Genomic DNA, 21,265 nt, shown 5'->3' on the forward strand with positions numbered 1-21,265 from the left:
CTTTTGATTTCAAATATTTTGGCCACGAGCATCACTGAAGAGACATGTATTGTCGAAATGCGCATCTGGTGCAGGAATTGGTACCGTTAATTTTATTATCTTAACCGGTTGTATTATCGTGTAATTACTAACAAGGCAATCCAACACAATAGTATTTATAATACTTAATATTTTTAAGGACACTCAACCTATGCCAAGGTTATTTTACATATCATAATCAGTAAACATGTAAATTACTTACAGTCCATTGCCTTACCTTTAAAAAAAACCACTTAAATACATTTATGTGAATATTACTGTAAGTACCAAACTGGGAAATAACCTTTATAAAAAGGTTGTTGTCACCATTAATGTTTCGAGATAATTTAAAATTGTGGTTTATGAAATAATCTGTTTCGTATTCTCTCTCCCTATATGTAAATTTATTTCCAATATTCTCACATTTGTGATCAGACAAGAATTCGCAGGAAAAAAAGTATTGAGTGCAGAAAAAAGTAAAATTACAAAAATACTGAGATCCGAGGAAATTTAAAAACGGAAAGTCCCTAATCAAATGGCAAAATCAAAGGATAAAACACATCAAACGATTGGACAATAATTGTCATATTCCTGACTTGGTACAGGCATTTTCAAATGTAGAAAATGGTGGATTGAACCTGGTTTTATAGCGCTAAACCTCTCTTTTTTGTAATTATATTGCATTGTAACACACATTGCACATTACCAACACTTGTAAATGACAATGGTAAACGTTTCGCGGTTGCGTTAAATGATGAAAAGAGAAACCCTGCACCTTCAGATGTAATCAAACTTGTTGCTTTATCTTTATATCGTTTTTATGGCAAAAAGGGATATAGATGTCAACGAAGAAGTCAGATTTAGTTATAATGGAACATTTGAATGGAGGAATGAAGAGAAGGGTATTCGGAAGAAATCAATGGGATGGAGGAATCATACCAATCTACCTATGATATTCGAAACACTACCTAAAAATTAGGATCATAGGATCAGTTCAAAAACTTTAATTAATAGTTTTTGTCACTTGCATACTGGTCCGTGTACAGTGACATGCTTCTGTAGACTACATCGTTAAAAACTAGCATGTTAAACATCAGACACCGTCAATATTCATAGTTATCAAAAGTACCAGGATTATAATTTAGTACGTCAGACGCGCGTTTCGTCTACATAAGACTCATCAGTGACGCTCATATCAAAATAGTTACAAAGCCAAACAATACAAAGTTGAAGAGCATAGAGGATCATTGTTTTGAATATGTTTTTATTTTGCGCATTCAATAAATGTTTCAAAATAACATAACATTGGCAACTATTTGTAAAAACACATATTTGAATAACGGATGTTGATCTATATTCAGATGAGTCGATTTGTTTTTTTTTATTATTTTATGATATTAATTTGTTGATTTAAATATATTTTTCGGCATAAGCATTTTGATTACTTATTTAAAAACTTTTCAACAAAAAAAAAATCCACTGAAAACTTTCTTTTATTTAAGTTTGTTTGATAAATACTAACATTTTCCTCGCATTCGCATAATGTTTAAGTTATACGTTATATAAAACATGTTAAAAGAATAAGTTAATTTGAATATCTCTTCCTAGTCGGCGAATAAAATTGAAAAAGTAAATTAACAAAAAATGCCTCCAAGCAAAGTAGTATAGCAAGCTTAACCTCTCACTAGTATGACAGTCGCATAGAATTCATAATATTTTCAAACATGGATCTACAATCTGTCGACACCTGTATCTTGGCATTACACACAGTCATGTTTTTCTCGGACTGTTTATAACGTCTTTAAATCCATTGGATGCCGGATGTGTACGGATGGATAATTTAGTCTTGCATGCATGATTTGTTTTATTAGTTGTTAGTGGCTTTGAACTAGCTGTCTGTTGACTGCGAGTACTCTCATATCTGTATGTAGTGTCTTTTAGTTGTTGGGATGTACATGTAACTGCCCATGTCCACTTGTATTTATATCCATCTGATAAGTTAAGCCTTTTCCAACTGATTTCTATAGTTCATTCTTAAGTTGTACTGTTATACCACTGTCCCAGGTTAGGGGAGGGTTGGGATCCCGTTAACATGTTGAACCCCGCCACATTCTGTATGTATGTGCCTGTCCCAAGTCAGGAGCCTGTAATTCAGTGGTTGTCGTGTTAATGTGTTACATATTTGTTTTTCGTTAATTTTTTGTACATAGATTAAGCCGTGAGTTTTCTCGAATGGATTGTTTTTCAATGTCCTGTCAGGGCATTTTGTGGCTGGCTATGCGGTAAGGGCTTTGTTCATTGTGGAAGGCCGTACGATGACCTATAATTGTTAATTTCTGTGTCATTTTGGTCTCTTGTTGAGAGTTGTCTCATTGGCAATCATATCTCATCTTCTTTTTTCAGACATAATAAGTAAAAATGTCTAAATATTGGTGGTAAAACAATCAACATTGTGCAATGATTTTAATTGTTATTACTATAAAAAAAAAAAAAATACGTCAACAAAGAAACACAAAATCGCATATAGACAAAGCGCATAAGAGACAGTAAGGAGAAGACAAAAATGACCGTAGCCAATAATACAATGTTGGGATGAGGTATAAATACCGAGACACTTCAAAGGAATTTTGCTAAAAATAACTAAGTAGCAAAGACTATAGAATAAATCTATGATCGTTAACAATTTTGTACAATTTTCGGTGTTGATATGAATATCAATTATATGGTCAATTTTATAAATTTCCTGTTACGAAACTTTGAATTTTTCGAAAAACTTAAGGATTTTCATATCTCAGAAAAAAATTACCTTGGCGATATTAGGCACAACTTTTTGAAAATTTGGAATCTCAATGCTCTCCAACTTTATACTTGTTTGGCTTTATAAATATTTTGATCTGAGCGTCACTGATGAGTCTTATGTAGACGAAACGCTCGTCTGGCGTATTAAATTATAATCTTGGTACCTTTGATAACTATTATTACATTATTTTGGTGAAAATTTTCATTCGCAGTAAATATTGATCTGGCCTGAATTACATCTTTAGTTTATATCGTAGTCTCTTCAGTTGGAGGTTTAGCTAGCTATACAACCAGTTTTGTCCGACCAGACGTGACTACGTATTTATTCATCCTTCACTGTCAATGCGAGGCCTTTTCAGTTTAGTCTACATTGTCCGAAGAATACAGTAGAGGTTACCTTATTTCTTCGTAATATGTCTGTTCCAAATCTGTTTTTATACTCGTTATGTTGCATTGTGTTGGTTGTTAACGTTTTGATTTTGTCCGTTTATCATTTAGGCATCACTGGTTAGTCTTGTGTGGACGAAGCGCGAGTCTGTCTTATTAGATTTTTAACCCTTTACTTTTGCTCTCCAACTTAATACTTGTTTGGCTTTTTAAATATTTTGATCTGAGCGTCACTGATGAGTCTTATGTAGACGAAACGCGCGTCTGGCGTATTAAATTATAATTTTGGTACCTTTAATAATTATTGCAATTACTTTTAGCTCGGCAAAATGTCTTTAAAATTCATTATATGTAAACACTTTACTGTTAAAATGTTGTATTGTACATTTGTTTAAAGCCAGAGAGGACGAGAATGACATTTTCAGAGATCGCACTGTTTAATTTTGAACTTTTTAGATTTTACAGGAAACACTTTTAAAAATATTCTATTGCGTTTATAATAAAATTGTAAACAGATCTTATTTATAATATCTTAATATAAAGCTGCAACAAAATCGTGTGTCACTTGGGATTTGTATACGAGGACTTTAATGGGGAATTTTGTATTGGGGATTCCCCTGTTTATCAATAATTTATTCATGAAATGCACATTTATACCTTTATAAGGGTTTGAAGACATATATAAACAATACAATACAAATAGACACACAATACAGAAATTATAAAATATTAAACTTCATATATAGACTAGAGTATTAAAACTATTAATACGTATGCAAGTGTTGTGGTCCACTCCCCTCAGTGCAAATACTTTTTAATGAACGCGGAGTAAGCTGCACAATATCAATTAAATTAACGGTACCAATTTTCTTGCACCAGATGCGCATTTCGACAATACATGTCTCTTCAGTGATGCTCGATCGTGGTTAAAATATTTGAAATCCAAAGCTTATATAAAAGATGAAGAGCTAAAAAAAAGGTACAAAAAGTATAGTCAAATCCGTTAAGGAATGAGGATAGAAGTAATAGTAATCTATCTCTTTCGGACAATTTCAAGAATTCTGGAAATATATTATTTTATGTCTTTTTCAAGCTGATTACGTAAAGGTTTATCAATTTACAATTTTAAGAAAAAAAGTGGGTTTCATCTTCAAACTCATTTTTATTACTATATTATTTCAATTCTCTGTGAATTTTTTGTGAACTACTACATCAAATTGTGTCTTGATCACACACTTTTACTTCTTAAATGCATCATAAAATTCTATATTTTCTTCATTGACACTCTGAATGTCTTTCATAATTAATTGTGCAACATTCATTATTTCGGTTTCCTCTGATGCACCAAGAAAGTGAGCATTGCCCTTTAGATTGGAACAGACATATTACGAAGAAATAAGGTAACCTCTACTGTATTCTTCGGACAATGTAGACTAAACTGAAAAGGCCTCGCATTGACAGTGAAGGATGAATAACAAGTGAAACTGCGAGCTACTGCTCACTGATGATACCCCCGCCGCAAGTGGATAATATTAATAGTGTAAAAATATGCAAGTGTTCGGTAAACAGGAAGTTGTCAAGTGATGAATCTGAAAACGCATCACACGGTATAGCTGACTTATATAAATCCTGAAACCAAATTTCAGAAATCCTTGTATTGTAGTTCCTGAGAAAAATGTGACGAAAATTTTCAACTTGGCTATCAGTGTAAAATCATACAAGTGTTCGGTAAACAGGAAGTTGTCAAGTGATGAATCTGAAAACGCATCACACGGTATGGCTAACATATATAAATGTTGATACCAAATTACAGAAAGGGTGGATGTGTAGTTCCTGAGAAAAATGTGACGAAAATTTTCAACTTGGCTATCATGTGTAAAATCATACAAGTGTTCGGTAAACAGGAAGTTGTCAAGTGATGAATCTGAAAACGCATCACACGGTATGGCTAACATATATAAATGTTGATACCAAATTAAAGAAAGGGTGGATGTGTAGTTCCTGAGAAAAATGTGACGAAAGTTTCATGGGACGGACTGACTGATGGACGGACGGACTGATGGACGGACTGACGGACGGACTGACAGACAGAGGTAAAACAGTATACCCCCCCTTTTTTAAAGCGGGGGTATAAATACGTAGTCACGTCTGGTCGGACAAAACTGGTTGTATAGCTAGCTAAACCTCCAACTGAAGAGACTACGATATAAACTAAAGATGTAATTCAGGCCAGATCAATATTTACTGCGAATGAAAATTTTCACCAAAATAATGTAATAATAGTTATCAAAGGTACCAAGATAATAATTTAATACGCCAGACGAGCGTTTCGTCTACATAAGACTCATCAGTGACGCTCAGATCAAAATTGTGCCTATTAGATTGTGCCAATCTAATAATGGTAAACCTGCAAGATGCATTTGTATAAAATGCAATGCTAACCATCTTCTACTTTTGTTTGTTGATGTATCAACTAAAAACAAGTTGATGCGTACAGACAACACAGGCAAACTGGTCTCAAGGTTAACACAAGCTGTAAAATTCTCTTATTTCAGCTCTGTTTAAGATCCTCTGGAAATTCTGTAGGTTTGATTTATCTATAGTATTAAACGAGAAGACCTCATTTTGTGTGTCGCTTCTCTTCCTTCCACGATAAATTAATCATCATGTCTCTGTGTCATATAGGTAACATGCATAGTCGCATTTGTCATCCATTCTTATGATTATACAGTATGGGAGAAAAAAAAATAAAGGTGTCTGGATATTGGTTCCGTCATCAGACCAACTTTTCAGTCATAGACGAGACCTCCGGGTTTAAACTTACACATAAAGTCTACAAAGGAAGAAATTTTGTCGTTCAATGTTTAAACAAAACAATTTTATAATTTCACATGGGGAATGTTGGCATACAGGCTTAAAAATCAAAAGTATGTTAGAATTAATTTTAGAAATAGACCCGAGATTTAAAATTGTCCAGAAGTTCTTCAGAATTTCTAAGAATCCACAAATGGTCAATACCACTAAGCGATCAATGTAATTTTTTCGTTAGTCGTTCAACGTATTTTCTAATTTATAATAGAACAATAACATAATGACGGGATCTTTTAAAGTACTGTCACGTTATCAGAACCAATGAAACACAAAAAGTAGTTTAAACAAAACACACCAACAAAAGTGAAGGACAATGCAAACACGTTGACGGGATGTATAAGTACCGAGCCACGTCAAATGGATATAACAGAAAGCAATCCAAACATTTAAAGTAATATTAATAATAGAGCAAAGAAAAGACAATAAAACACGTTGTTAAGATGATGAACAACGTCAGTACACAGAATCGATACATCAAGACCATCATGTAATATTTGTGATGTTGAAACAGAAACTCGAAAATAATGGAATTTAACAGAAACAAAACATAACGAACTTTGGAAAAAAAGGAGAGGTCTTAAAAAAATACTTTTGATACCTTTTCTGAAATTCTCCAGACATAAAATTGATTACAAAAATTCATCCTACATCAGTTAATATACTTTTAACCAAGCTCTAAATGCTCGCGATTTCGCGGGTGTGATCTTAGTTATTTAATATCAGCTGGTTTCAAACAGGACACTATAATAATTTATAGCTTCTGCATTTTTCAAATAGAGATTAAAATGTATTCTTCAACATCTGTGTGATGTGACGCAATAATTATGGTCACCAAGACTTCAAAAACGGATGTCTGTAAGTTATCTCGGAACTCTTCAACCCTTCCATATACTGTATATAGGCCTTCTTGAATAAAATGAAATATCCTGTAACAAAGACATTTTGTTCATAGCTAGGCGTTTTGAAAAGAATGTCATATCTTCATTTTGGAGAATTAGAAGGGTGGACATTTTAATTGGACTGTTGGTGATGTCTGATCAATGACTTTGCAACATCTGGATGAGCAACAGATAATCTGACTACCTCATCAGTCATAATTACCTAGAAGGGAACATTTTCTGTGTCTGTATCTTTAGTTTCTAAATCTTATATTTATACAGGGTGTTCCTTTTTCGAGAATATGCACCATGGAATTCGTGCAAGAATTTGGTATAAAATTGTCTTAATTTACAAATTCTAAATAATATCTGGTTTTCCAGTTAAATATGATGTTATGTTTGAATGACCACAGAGATTACCTTAGCCGTATTTTGCACAACTTTTTAGATTTTGGATCCTCAATGCTCTTCAACGTTGTACTCGTTTGGCTTTATAACTATTTTGATATGAGCGTCATTGATGAGTCTTATGTAGACGAAACGCGCGTCTGGCGTACTAAATTATAATCCTGGTACCTTTAATAACTGACCCAAGTGTATAATTTGTATTGGCGCTGACCAAGAATTTCAACAGGAATTTGGGATGATGAATAAGGAACACAGACATTCACTTTTATATATATTGCCTCGGCAAGTCGCCCAACCATGAAACCCCTGTAATTGCCCGAATGGATCGGGTATTTGTTCCTTATCCTTTAAACGCAACACGACGAATTACTCTCCTGTTGTCAGATCCCAAGTATCCATGGTGCCACAAGTTGAACTGCCTGTATGCCGTATGCCTTTTCTCTCTGCTGTAATCGTCATCGTTCCCGACTCCAAAGACATTTTGACTATCGCTGGGCTAAACACTACCTGAGTTCTTAAAGTTTTCAATATAAAGTCAAATTTTTGCACTCTCTGTAACAAAGCTCAAGATAAGCTGCGTATTTGCGTGATCACGCAATACAAATAATAAAAAACTCAATGCAATTGCCCATTGCAGGGTTCAATAACCCAATTAATTCAAAGGAAAACCCAATTATATGCCAAAACCATGAGTTCTCAACCCTTTTATTGGCTACCATTTGCGTTATTTACCCTTATCTGTTTACAGTCATCGCGTAAACCATTTTTATAATATTTATAATTGGAAATTTCCTTTCGTTCTAAAAATAAATTCCTGCATCAAGTAGCTGAAATGGGTCCCTGTTAGAGTTTTCCGTTGCTCAATAGGTACACGTGTTTTTGAAAACATTTCGATCTTCTCGGCGTTCATCCAATTAGCGTGTTTCATGTTGTCATATTTCTTCGCATTGCTCGTGATTTATCATAGCATGCATTGAATTAAAACGAAAGTGAATGTCCGGTAAAAATATTGAATAGAAGCATGTTTTTTTCTGCTTCTTTTGAAAAGCTGAGGGAAAGTTATGATGATAACAAGACTCAGCCAGTGTTTTGAGGAAGCGTCCATCGAACACACAGGCGTGTGTGCGTACCTTAACGAGAACATTGCTTATAAAAACAGGGTTTCCTCAAAAATGAAATCAGTTGGAAAAAGTGAAAAGCCAAATCAATTATGACATGATAAAGCATCAGAAACCAAAAGTTCTGATAAAAGACAACTAAACCCAGATTTATGAAAATTGGAATAAAACAAAAACATTCAAGTATAATTAGAGTTTATATACTATTTTTTTTTTCATTTTACGGTCAATTAATGAATACACACACAGGCATGCACTGGTCTCAGAATTTATTATACAAAGGTATAAGACGAGTGCCTGTGAATACACATTTTTTACAGTTTACATGAGGAAAAACAAAACTGGCAGAAGGTTTGAAACGGAACACAAATTAAACCTACAATTGCTCCTCAGTGAATAAACCAAATAAAACAGCTAACAATAACCCTAACCCTAACCCTAAATCAAATAAAACAGCTGAACAAAGAAAGAAACATATTTAAGATGGAAAAAATCTGGGGTTGATATTGCCTAAACATTCAATATTGTGTTGATGAAAAAACACAATACATTAGGGAGCTTGGTGGTGAAAACCCCAATTTGATATTAACATGAGTGGTGAATTGGAATTGATAATGCAATTAAAAAACTTTATCACCCAATTGTATAAGAAAATGGTGGGTAAAAAAACCCAATTTGTGAATTCTTATCTGGAGCTCTGACTTTGTAAGCAGCAGCAGCAGTTATAAATGCTAATTGAACCTACACAATGTTGTAAAACTATATCAAAAAGCTCATGCAGAGAATTAATTTGGTAACGTAGATGTAACACTTATTGAATCTGCTGTACATGATTTGGGACATATATCCTAATGCATCTACCATACCGATCGCAGGTAAAAAGATGTGATAGTTCTGGTGATGATGTTCATTATTGTAAGCATAACCTCCTGAACCAAGGCCATTTTATAGATTTAAATGGAAGTTTACACAACATAATTCAATGCATAAAAAGGATTATCATTTGGAACACTTTCAAATAGCGACATTTCGAATCGACAATCCTCGGCTGAATCCGCTACTCTTCTATCGTTATATGAAGGTACGGAATCGGTCGATTTGTGACGAATGATTCAAGTGTACAGTATATTCAATTGGGTTTTTTTTTTAATTTTAACTTTAAAGTCATAAGAAACGATTGACCGGTGAAAAATAATGTTCTTCCAATTCTTGAACCAATGCATACAAACATCATAAACTTAGTCTTCTGTGCACGAATTTGTCATTTTTTTCGTGTAAATTTCGTATAATCGTCAATTTTTTTTTCAATCGGTCAGTGTTGTGAAAATATGGCAGGTAATTACAGTTCGTGTTTTGAAGCAGAAGTTTAACGATTGTCGCCTGTTTGTCAACAATCGACAAAAAATCAACATAAAAGCATGGAAATTGAGCACGTGTTTAACATGTAAATTCAGATAATAGTTTATTTTAAGGACTTCCATGCGTATTGTGATCACCGGATTTTTACGAGATCGGTCACACTGAGTTCACTTTGCATACGGAAAATATGTCGGGGGAAGCAATTAAAATAAAGTAAACTTCTTCTAAATATGAATAAATTTAAGAATTTTCTTCAGAAAAAAAGTATATGTACATAAGTTTTATAATGAAAACTATCCATTGAGTTATAAAAAAACATGCATTATTTTTTTTTTTTGTTTTTTTTTGTTTTGTTTTTTGTTTTTGTTTTGAGGTTTCTTATGACTTTAATATAACTCATTCTTACATAACTTTTATAAGAAAAAATAACACAATACAAGAACGTTGGAAAATTGTTGAATAAAGGTTATAAAAAGCATATATAAATGTCACAGATATGCATATCTATTTTTCGCTAAGGGAATGATCATTTAACATCCTTAAAAAATATTCTAATCCCCAATTTGATAAAATAAAAAAAATAAATTCTGAATCCATGTTTTTTCCTTAACCTTATAGTGTTTAATTTTTAAACAAAGTAAATTGATTGATAACGTTGAAAAACTAAATAGAATTGTTCAACTTCATTTTTGGTGAAGGATCACAATAACTAGTATGTTTTTTTTATGATTTTGTTTCCGAAATTAATGAGGGGCAGTCAAAGTCATAAATCGAAAATATACTGACAAAGCCATGACTAAAAATGAAAAAGACAAACAGACAAACAATAGTACACATGACACAACCTATCATGTATATGACGATTAAATTGGAAATCGTATAGACAACAATAGTACACATGACACAACCTATCATGTATATGACGATTAAATTGGAAATCGTATAGACAACAATAGTGCACATGACACAGCCTATCATATATATGACGATTAATTGGAAATCATATAGACAACAATAGTACACATGACACAACCTATCATGTATATGACGATTAAATTGGAAATCGTATAGACAACAATAGTACACATGACACAACCTATCATGTATATGACGATTAAATTAAAATCGTATAGACAACAATAGTGCACATGACACAACCTATCATATATATGACGATTAAATGGGAAATCGTATAGACAACAATAGTACACATGACACAACCTATCATGTATATGATGATTAAATGGGAAATCGTATAGACTGTCATATTTTTTTTTACAAACTGTGCATTATATCTTTAAATATTTTTTCTTGAATTCTGTGTGCCTGGTTGAATCAAATTATTATAGTTTATGAGTAAATATTCATTAATAAAGAAAGTCTTAATATATGTTTCTCTATTAAGTCCTAGGTAAAATGATATTCAAACTCCGACTGATTTATTCACTTTTCTTTTTGATGCACGAATAATAAAATCTTCAAAAAAAATAAAATCGTAAAATATCGTAAATAATTATGTCATTGATTATGCATGCACAATGCCTTTGAAATTGATAATATGTAAAGGCTATCCTGTTAAAACCTCATCGTATAATACATTTATGCACAATGTTCTCGACATTAATACAAAAAATATGTAATCGTATTATACCCAGTTGACAAGAAGACAGTTTCAAAGATCCGCACGATTGTAATAAAAGAGGGACGAAAGATACCAAAGGGACAGTCAAACTCATAAATCTTAAACAAACTGACAACGCCATGGCTAAAAATGAAAAAGACAAATAAACAACAGCACACACGACACAACATAGAAAACTAAAGAATAAACAACACGAACCCCACCGAAAAAACTAGGGGAGTTCTCAAAGCGGTTTAAGTTTTTTAAAGGAAACGTGTTTAAAATATTTCTTTTACGTTCCAAATATAAAATTGTATCATTCAGTTTACGTTATTTTATTGTATATTCTTTTATATCGCCGTAATAATAGAAGGTGTGTCACTGAGGAGTTGTATACAAGAAAGAATGAATGTTCGTACCATAAGACAGGAGAGGCAAAAGATACCAGAGGAACAGTCAAACTCATAGATCGAAAATAAACTGACAACGCCATGGCTTAAAAAAAAGACAAACAGACATATAATAGTACACAAAACACAACTAGCAAACTAAAGACTAAGCAACATAAACCCCACCAAAACTGTGGTGATCTCATGTGCTCCGGAAGGGTAAGCAGATCCTGCTTCACATGTGGCACCCGTCGTGTTGCTTATGTTATTACAAATCCGGTACATAGTCTCAAACAACATTTCAGGATTAGAATGATTTGCCCCGGAAAAATAAGCATTTCCTAATCTGTTCAATTCATTTACTAAACCAACTAGTACAAATGGAAGTTTTTTAACAACAAACAAGAAAGCAGAATTTTTTTTGGAGTGTTTTACGCTCAGTCTTATGCGCTCTTCTGTCACGTCTATCAGGAACTTGAAATAGATTTTTCAGTGTTTGAATTCACTAGTTTTATAACGTCGACAGAAGAAAGTTAAATGATGTAATGATAAATATAAGTTTTAAACGGAATTATAATTTTAAGATATAAATTGAAGCTGTATTTTTTTTTAAATTCCTCAAATTTGAGTTTTTTTATTTGTCTTCAACGGTTATAGAAATAATTTTGAACGTGAACGTAATGACTTGTCAATGACTTTTTTTTTCAAATGAAAGAAAAAAATATTTGTAAACATCAATGATTATGAAATGTGTAAACAGGTTAGAAATATAGGAAACAATATGATATAATCAAATAATTATGTATTATATTAAATCTCGAGAAAGAAATAATGTAATGTATTGTCTAGAAAAGGTTTTGAACAACTGAACATATCGATCCTTTTGATAACCAAAAGCAACCTGAAATTTTACGACTAAATAACATTCTAGTACCCGAGTACTATAATCATGCCTTTTCTTTGTACATACGACATTGAAATTTATTCCCATTCATTAAATAGTTTGACATTGGAAGCAAGTCACCCGTAACTTTAAAGTTTGCCCCCATTTACTTATAAAAAGTACCCAGTTAAAAACAGGTGAAGGTGTGTTTACAAGATTTAAAAAAAAAGTATTTCGCAATTTGGATGCAAAATTCAATTATATATATTACGCAGGATAAAAGGATTATGTATTAAATAGTGATAATTTGTGTATGACTTAACTCATTTTGTTGAAAATGGATAGACGCTCCCGATATGAGGTAAGTCTACTAATCTTTCCTTGGGTTTTGTCTGAGGTATAAATTCTTTATATTTTGTTCTTTGTCAGTGCAATTAAATCAGGTATGAAAGATAATAAATAAATGGTGCTTGCTGGCTTAAAAAAAATAATAAGAAACAGACCAAATATAAATAAATAAAAGAATAGAGCTGAATTATGTGTAGTGATTTTTAATATTTAAATATGTACATGTATATGTATAATCGATTCATCAAACAAAGCATTAATTATGTATTTTACCTCACGGACTCGTCATATTTTATCTACATATTAGCCTTATTACCAAAACCTGCAAGACGCTGACACAATTCCTTCATTTAGGTTTTGTAAGGGGTGTATTAAAATGTAATTGTTAATTTAATTATTCACAGTTTGTTCGTTTAAACGACATACAATGAAGATTTTAAAGCGAACAATTAGTAAATATAATGTCGGGGAAAAAACATGGCTTCTCAACTAGATGCACATAGCAATTTATGTTAATAAATGGTGTTGTATGAAATATTATTTCATACGCTAAAAAGGTCTCTTTTTGCATTTTATTGCTTGTTGTGTGTCTTTTTATTAGATACTTTATGTTCATGACGAGTAATGGGTAAAATTTTGACCTATTCCCTCAAAGTGATAAAAATACCTTGTAATAATTATCGTTCCCCAAAAAAAAACATAAACTTCTGCAAGTAAGGGTTGCAACACTTATCTTAAGATTAATGTAGGGTTAAACTTTATGGGCTAATATTTTTTTTAGAAAAAGGGAAAAAAATCTGAAATTGATAGCATTCTTGTTTTGAAGGATGACTTATAGGTTATATAGAAGAACACAAAAATGTGATATAAATGGGCGAAGGGAGAGAAGTGACAGTCCCAAATAAAATAAAAACCGCATGATTGTGAGGGAAATGTTTGTTTCTGGTCAAATTCTTACAATATGCAATCATACTCACCACTTTGCAATTTTGACCGTTGTACGCATTTTTAACTAGACCATGCATTAGAAAACGATTGTTAAAGTTGTGATCTCCAATTTTGACACCTTCCCTCAAATTTTGCAAATATTGTAGCTGTCTGAAATTTGGCCAGCATAACTTGTTTTTTTTTACAAATACAAATCATGAGTGAATATTCAAAAAATTGAAACTTGACCGATAATTCCAGATTTTTTGATTTTTTTTTTTTTTTTTTTTAATTGTCAGATGTGTTGCTTAACTTCTTCTTTTTAGTAATATACAATGGTTTGTACATGTATGTGTGGTACTGACTCTTCTACTATATCGGATGGCTCTAGCTCCTGTTGTAAATCAAGACTCGGAGAACCTTTTTTTCAAAAGTGCTCGTAAATGTAGACTAGATGTTTATTCTTTTTAATCAGCATGGGAGTGCTGATAAAATATATTAAATTCAAAGTGCTAGAACATTTGTTTCTGGATATTTTTATTTAATATAGAAATATGATAAAAAAAACCAGTAAAAATCACAAAAATATTGAACTTCAAAGAAAATTCAAAATGGAAAGTCCCTTATTAAATGACAAAAGCAAAAGCTCAAACACATCAAACGAATGGATAACTAAGTTTCATATTCCTGATTTGGTAAGGCATGCTTTTAAGTAGAAAATGGTGAATTAAACCTGGTTTTATAGCTAGCTTAACCTCTCACATGTAAAATTACCCATATTATGAATGCTGATTTCTTCTCTTTAATTCTTCCTTTTTTTTTATTAATCTGTGTGTTTCAATTATTTATTATGCATGTTCAATAGTTCATGTTTCTACATAACAAAACAAATATACATCAAAGTAAAAAGTCACAAAAAAATGTATTCCCGAATAAATCAGTATTTGTGATAAAATTATTGTCCAATTAAGTTTTCTTTAAAAATATATAGAAAGATATGGTCTATTAAACAGTGTGCTCATTTCCTGAGGTTTTGGAAGGGGGTTTACAGAATGGACTACTATGGGCAAAACATACAAACAATGAAGAAAAATGGACCAAACGAACAAAGAATAGTGAAAAATGGACCCAAAAAAAGAAATAATGAGGAGCTAAAATATAAAAAATAAAGTGCAAAAAGTACAAAGAAAAGAGAAAAATTGCACAATTAGTTAAAAATAACGAAATGAAGGACCCCCATAATATCTATATGTTTAACATAAATATGACGAAATAAGATAAGAAAATGGCTTTTTAATTTGAATTCCTCCATTTATGTATATTAACCTTTGTTAAGACACCTATGTATATATGGTCTTCAAAATTATAAAAAAAAAACTTAAACTTAAATTAAAAAGCCTATCAAAATCCTATCATTATCATTACCCTTTTTGCATGAGAATTGTTTTTGAAATTGGTCTTTAAACTTGTTTTTGAAGATCAGGCCTGTGTTTTAAAAGCTTTTGCAAAAAGAAATTATAAATCAATGTACTTTCACGTTTTTTAGCCCTATTATCTTATCTTGTTGGTCCATCGCACTTTGGCGTGATATACCATTGTACTTAAGAAAACAAAGAACCATCGTACTTTAGCGTAGACCATCACATTTTAGCTTGATCATCGCACTTTAGAGTCCTATATAATATATGTTTATGTGGGAAATGTTATCGTAAAAATTTAGCGAAAATATAACAAGAGTGCACACGCTGAAATGTCTCGCCTTCTATACTAATCATTGATATTATGTTGATAGTCCTAAGTATAAAGCTAAGCTTTAATACAACTGTCACATAAACTTAACATTAACAAAGATAACTAAACAAAGACCAATGAACCTTGAAAATGAGGTCAAGGTCAGATGAACCATGCCAGGCAGACATGTACAGCTAACAATGCTTCTATACAACATATATAGTTGACCTATTACTTATAGTTTATGAAAAATAGACCAAAACACAAAAACTTAACACTGTGCAATGAACCGTGAAAATGAGGTCACGGTCAAATAAAACCTGCGCGACTGACATAAAGATCATAAAATATTTCCATACACCAAATATAGATGACCTATGGCATATAGTATTAGATAAAAAGACCAAAACTCAAAAACTTAACTTTGACCACTGAACCATGAAAATGAGGTCAAGGTCACATGACATCTGCCCGCTAGATAGGTACACCTTACAATCATTCCATACAACAAATATAGTAGACCTATTGCATATAGTATGAGAAAAACAGACCAAAACACAAAAATTTAACTATAACCACTGAACCATGAAAATGAGGTCAAGGTCAGATGACACCTGCCAGTTGGACATGTACACCTTACAGTCCTTCCATACACCGAATGTACTAGCCCTATTGCTTGTAGTATCTGAGATATGGACTTAACCACCAAAACTTAACCTTGTTCACTGATCCATGAAATGAGGTCGAGGTAAAGTGAAAACTGTCTGACAGACATGAGGACTTTTCAAGGTACGCACATATCAAATATAGTTATCCTATTACTTATAATAAGAGAGAATTCAACATTACAAAAAATCTGAACTTTTTTTTCAAGTGGTCACTGAACCATGAAAATGAGGTCAAGGACATTGGACATGTGACTGACGGAAACTTCGTAACATGAGGCATCTATATACAAAGTATGAAGCATCCAGGTCTTCCACCTTCTAAAATATAAAGCTTTTAAGAAGTTAGCTAACACCGCCGCCGCCGCCGCCGCCGCCACCGCCGCCGCCGCCGGATCACTATCCCTATGTCGAGCTTTCTGCAACAAAAGTTGCAGGCTCGACAAAAAGTTAAGAAATGTAAATTGTGTGAGTAAAGAAGGTTGTTTGAACATGCCATACAATGATGGATAATAATTTAATGTTACAGTTAAATTTTACTTTACCAATGTATTAAATTTCTTTAAAAGGAATGCGATCCATTTCATCCTTTAAAAATCATATAATAAATTTCGATGTGAATTTTGTCAATTTATTGTGATTTTCAGTGTGAATTATTTACACAGTAATTGTATCGAAACATTCAGTTAATCTGTTTAATTTGTATTGACCAGAATATGTCATTTAAAAATTTAATGGCTTGTCTCGCATTTTTATAGTCTAGTGAAAACCTATTTAAGTTTAAAATATACAAAAGACTGTCCTTCACAGTTAACTATAGTTTACAAAACATCTATATACTAAACTTATAGGTATTATTGAGTAGTAACATAATATTTGCCACGGAACTTGTCGAAAAGTTTGCTTGCAATATTTAAAGTGTGTATTTCATTGATGAAAATATTGACCTTTACATTTTGTTTTTTTTTTAAATTGTATTAAATAAAGAAAATTAACCTGTTAATAAAATAAAAACTATTTTTTAAAGTAGGTATGAAGCTAACATATTCCCGTATTTCCTCTAAGCAAATATTTTCCCACTCTTTTTTAATGAAACTCTTACCCGGTATTTACTAGATATTCGAGGCAAGTTTATTGTACGCTCGATAATTAACACTGGTACATATTTACGCCTGTCCCAAGCTAGGAACCTCTAGCTTTTGCTAGTCTTGTGTACTTTATTTATTAATTTTGATCAATTTTGGTCATTTATATATTTCTGAGTTTAGTGTGGCTTCCTTTAGTCGGATCAGTGTGTCTGAACCATTTCTCGTTTCTATTCTCAATTCATATTATGCACCAACATGCATGCAAAAACCTTTATGTTGTCTAACATTGTACATGTCATTATGTATACTATACTATACTATTTAAGGTTTTTAATTATAACATGCATCTGTAACGCTGTATTATGTAAAAGGGCGTAGTTAATAAGATTTATTCATGATGACTTTCATAAGAACTTTAAATTATATAAAATTTGCTCACTGGGAAAACCGTCCAATTATTAAATATTTTAACACATGAATAAAGCTTATAAATGGTATTGACTGGAGTACTGTTATAATGGAAATTTGAGAATACTTCCGGGTTTTCTCGATTGAAATTTGAAAGAATCTGATAATAATAATACACGAATCACGTGATTTTTTTTGTCCATCAAGACTGGGACTATTATACTATAATAATTGTTAGTATAATAGTCCCAGATCAAGACAACTTTAAAATACTAGAATTAATCACAATTTTGCTACCGTTATAGTTGATATGCATATCGATTAATCCGATTAATTCACAAACCGAATAAAAATGTCATAAAATTATAACTTTAAACAGTTGTTTAATTTTCTTTCAATTTTTTACTTTCTTGGAAATCCTTTTTTTGATTTCGCCAGTGAAATCATCGTACTGGGGTTATAATATGTGACGAAAGTAGTTTTGGCAAAATGGCCAATCGAAGCGTAAACCAAGGAACGAAATTCGAATGGACCAATCACATAAAAGAATTTGAAGATATAAAAATCCTTTAAGGATTACAAAAAAAAATATGTGTGTATTAGGAATTGTTAAAACGCTATTTTTGTTTTATATACTTTAAGTCAAATGATCGATATTTAAAATGTGGAGTATTGAAATCTCAAAAAAATAGAATAACCCGGTCTCCCAATGCTCGTGTGCCTGTATCCATTTAATCCATTTGTGGACCCAGTAGTTACCAATGAAATAGAGAATGTAAATGAGGAATGTGTCAAGAGATAACCACCAGACCAAGAGCAGAAAACAGCCAGAGGACTCCTAGATGCATGATTTTTTCTTAATAATTGTTAGTGGATTTGCATTAGCTGTCAGTAACTACGAGTACTCTCAGATCATTACTAATTGTCTTTTTGGTGTTGGGATATACAAGTACCCGGCCCCGTCCACTCTGTGTTTTTGTTAGATATATTTCTATGTGTATCCATCTGATGAGTTATGTTTTTAACTGATTTTCAAAGTTCGTTCTTATGTTGTACAGTTACAACACTGTCCCAGGTTAGGAGTATGGTTTGGATCCCGCTAACATGTTTAACCCAGGCACATTCTGTATGTATGTGCCTGTCCCAAGTCAGGAGCCTGTAATTCAGTAGTTTTCGTTTGTTAATGAGTTATATATTTGTTTTGTTCATTTTTTTTAACATAAATTAGGCCGTTAGTTTTCTCGTTTGAATTGTTTTACATTTGCTATTTCGGGGTCTTTTATAGCTGACTATGTGGTATGGGCTTTGCTCATTGTTGAAGGCCTTACGGTGACCTCTAATCGTGAATTTTTGTGTCAATCGGTCGCTTGTGGACAGTTGTCTCATTGGCAATCATACCAAATTTATTTTTTATATCCATATCCAATAGGATTTCAACACAGCGAGAAAATTCCGCACCCGGAAACGGGCTTCAATTGACCCCTTAAAATACGTGTACTAAATCAATGAAAATGGAAGTCACACTAAACTTCAGTACATATGAATGAACTAAAATTTAAAAAAACAACATACAAGATTAACAAAAACCTAGTTTTTTGGTGGGGTTTGTGTTGCTTATTCTTTGGTTTTTATGTTGACGTATATTGTGTTCTACTGTTTGTCTTTTTCATTTTTATCCATGGAGTTGTCAGTTTATTTTCGATCTATGAGTTTCACTGTACCTTTGGTATCGTTCGTCCCTCTTTAAGAAACTTCAGTGGTTTTCCTATTGCATATCATAATGATTTTGTTGGTTGTTTAGATAATTTGTTTTTGATGAACTATCTTTGATAGTCATTACTAATTTAATAGTTATGCCCCGCCTCTTGGCGAAATGTGCATTACGTGTTACCATTGGCCGTCCATCGTTCTGTCCGTCTTTCCGTCCTTTATATAATCATTTTCACATAAATATAAGCAATCTTGAGTTAAGAACCAAAGAAATAGGCGTCGTTTGAAGATTTCTCGTTCCTATTCTGAAACATATTTGGGATTTACTCATTGCTGAAGGCCGTTCGCTGACATATGTTAAGCCTCGGTCACACCTTACCGGATAGCTCGAACGGACGCCTAACGGATAACTTTTTTTCAATCCGTTGATGTCCGTTAGACGTCCGTTCTTATCCGTTAGGCGTCCGTCCATATCCGTTGCGTGTCCGTTAAGCGTCCGTTTTATCCGTTGACGTCCGTTTTGTTCGGTGGAACATTTTGAGCATGTTCAAAACTTTGAATGGACGTCCAACGGATAAAATGTCCGTTGAACGTCCGTTAAGCGTCCGTTAGGCGTCCGTTTTGTACGGTACTCGTCCGTTTTGTATCCGTTACGTGTCCGTTATGCATCCGTTGGAGATCCGGTAGACCAATTCACCAACGAACGTCTACCGGACGCCTAACGGACGCCTAACGAATAAAACGGATGTGAAACGGACATTAACGGAAGGATAACGGATAAAACGGATGCCTACTGATAGTTTATTCTCATAAAACCATGCAAGTACAAAGGGTACAGAGAAGTTGAAAAATAATATACATCAAAAACATATATGCATTAGAAATGCATAAAATTCAAAAATACTAGATGTAAAACGGACAAATGCCAATTGAAATTTCGCGTCAGAAATGCCAATATATGGTATGTTAGATTTTCGTGAGTGTCATGACTATTTATTATTCGTTATGGATCTTGGAGTAAGAGCACGTCTTCGCTACCAAGCAGCTCTTATTCAGGCCAGACTCAACTTAAATGTAGCAAATATAACCCTTATAGCTGTCGAAAGGAGAAGACTAAGGAGATGGTGGACACGACCATGGCTTAGTCCTGAAAGACGACGCAGTTTTTGTCTATATGACCAACTCATGAAGAAACGTAAAATCAAATCGGATAAATTGTTCAATTTGTTTGGTACGTGTGACCTTGATAACTGTCCTACTGACCAGACTTTCCCAGAAGCAAATATTATAACATATATACTAGATACCATGTCCATCTGACGCGCCTTTAATTTTCAGATGGTTTATTTCTTTTAATTTTCAGATGGTTTATTGCCTTTAATTTTTAGATGGTTTATTGCCTTTAATTTTCAGATTATTTTGTTCATCCGTTTTATCCGTTACGCTTCCGTTAGGTGTCCGTTTTATCCGGTACTCGTCCGTTGGATGTACGTTCGACGTCCGTTCTGTCCGGTATGTATCCGTTTCACGTACGTTCAATGTTCGTTGTGTGTCCGTTAGGCATTCGTTACATGTCCGTTAGTACACCAACGGACTCCCAACGGATAAAAAATTTGTCAACGGATAACTTTTTTTTTATCCGTTAGGCGTCCGTTCG

General features: G+C 32.8%; 1 protein-coding gene across 1 annotated transcript in view; it reads left to right on the plus strand.

The window, feature by feature from the left end:
- Positions 1 to 12,927: 12,927 nt before the first annotated feature.
- The window catches only part of LOC143054810 (MAM and LDL-receptor class A domain-containing protein 2-like), a 144,175-nt gene continuing 135,837 nt past the window's right edge, over positions 12,928 to 21,265 (plus strand). Inside the window, exon 1 of the mRNA XM_076227869.1 lies at positions 12,928 to 13,092. Coding sequence (XP_076083984.1) covers positions 13,069 to 13,092 — 24 coding nt within the window. The 5' untranslated portion in view covers positions 12,928 to 13,068. The remainder of the gene's footprint in view (positions 13,093 to 21,265) is intronic.

This window comes from Mytilus galloprovincialis, chromosome 12 (assembly GCF_965363235.1).
Source record: "Mytilus galloprovincialis chromosome 12, xbMytGall1.hap1.1, whole genome shotgun sequence".
Taxonomy (NCBI): domain Eukaryota; kingdom Metazoa; phylum Mollusca; class Bivalvia; order Mytilida; family Mytilidae; genus Mytilus; species Mytilus galloprovincialis.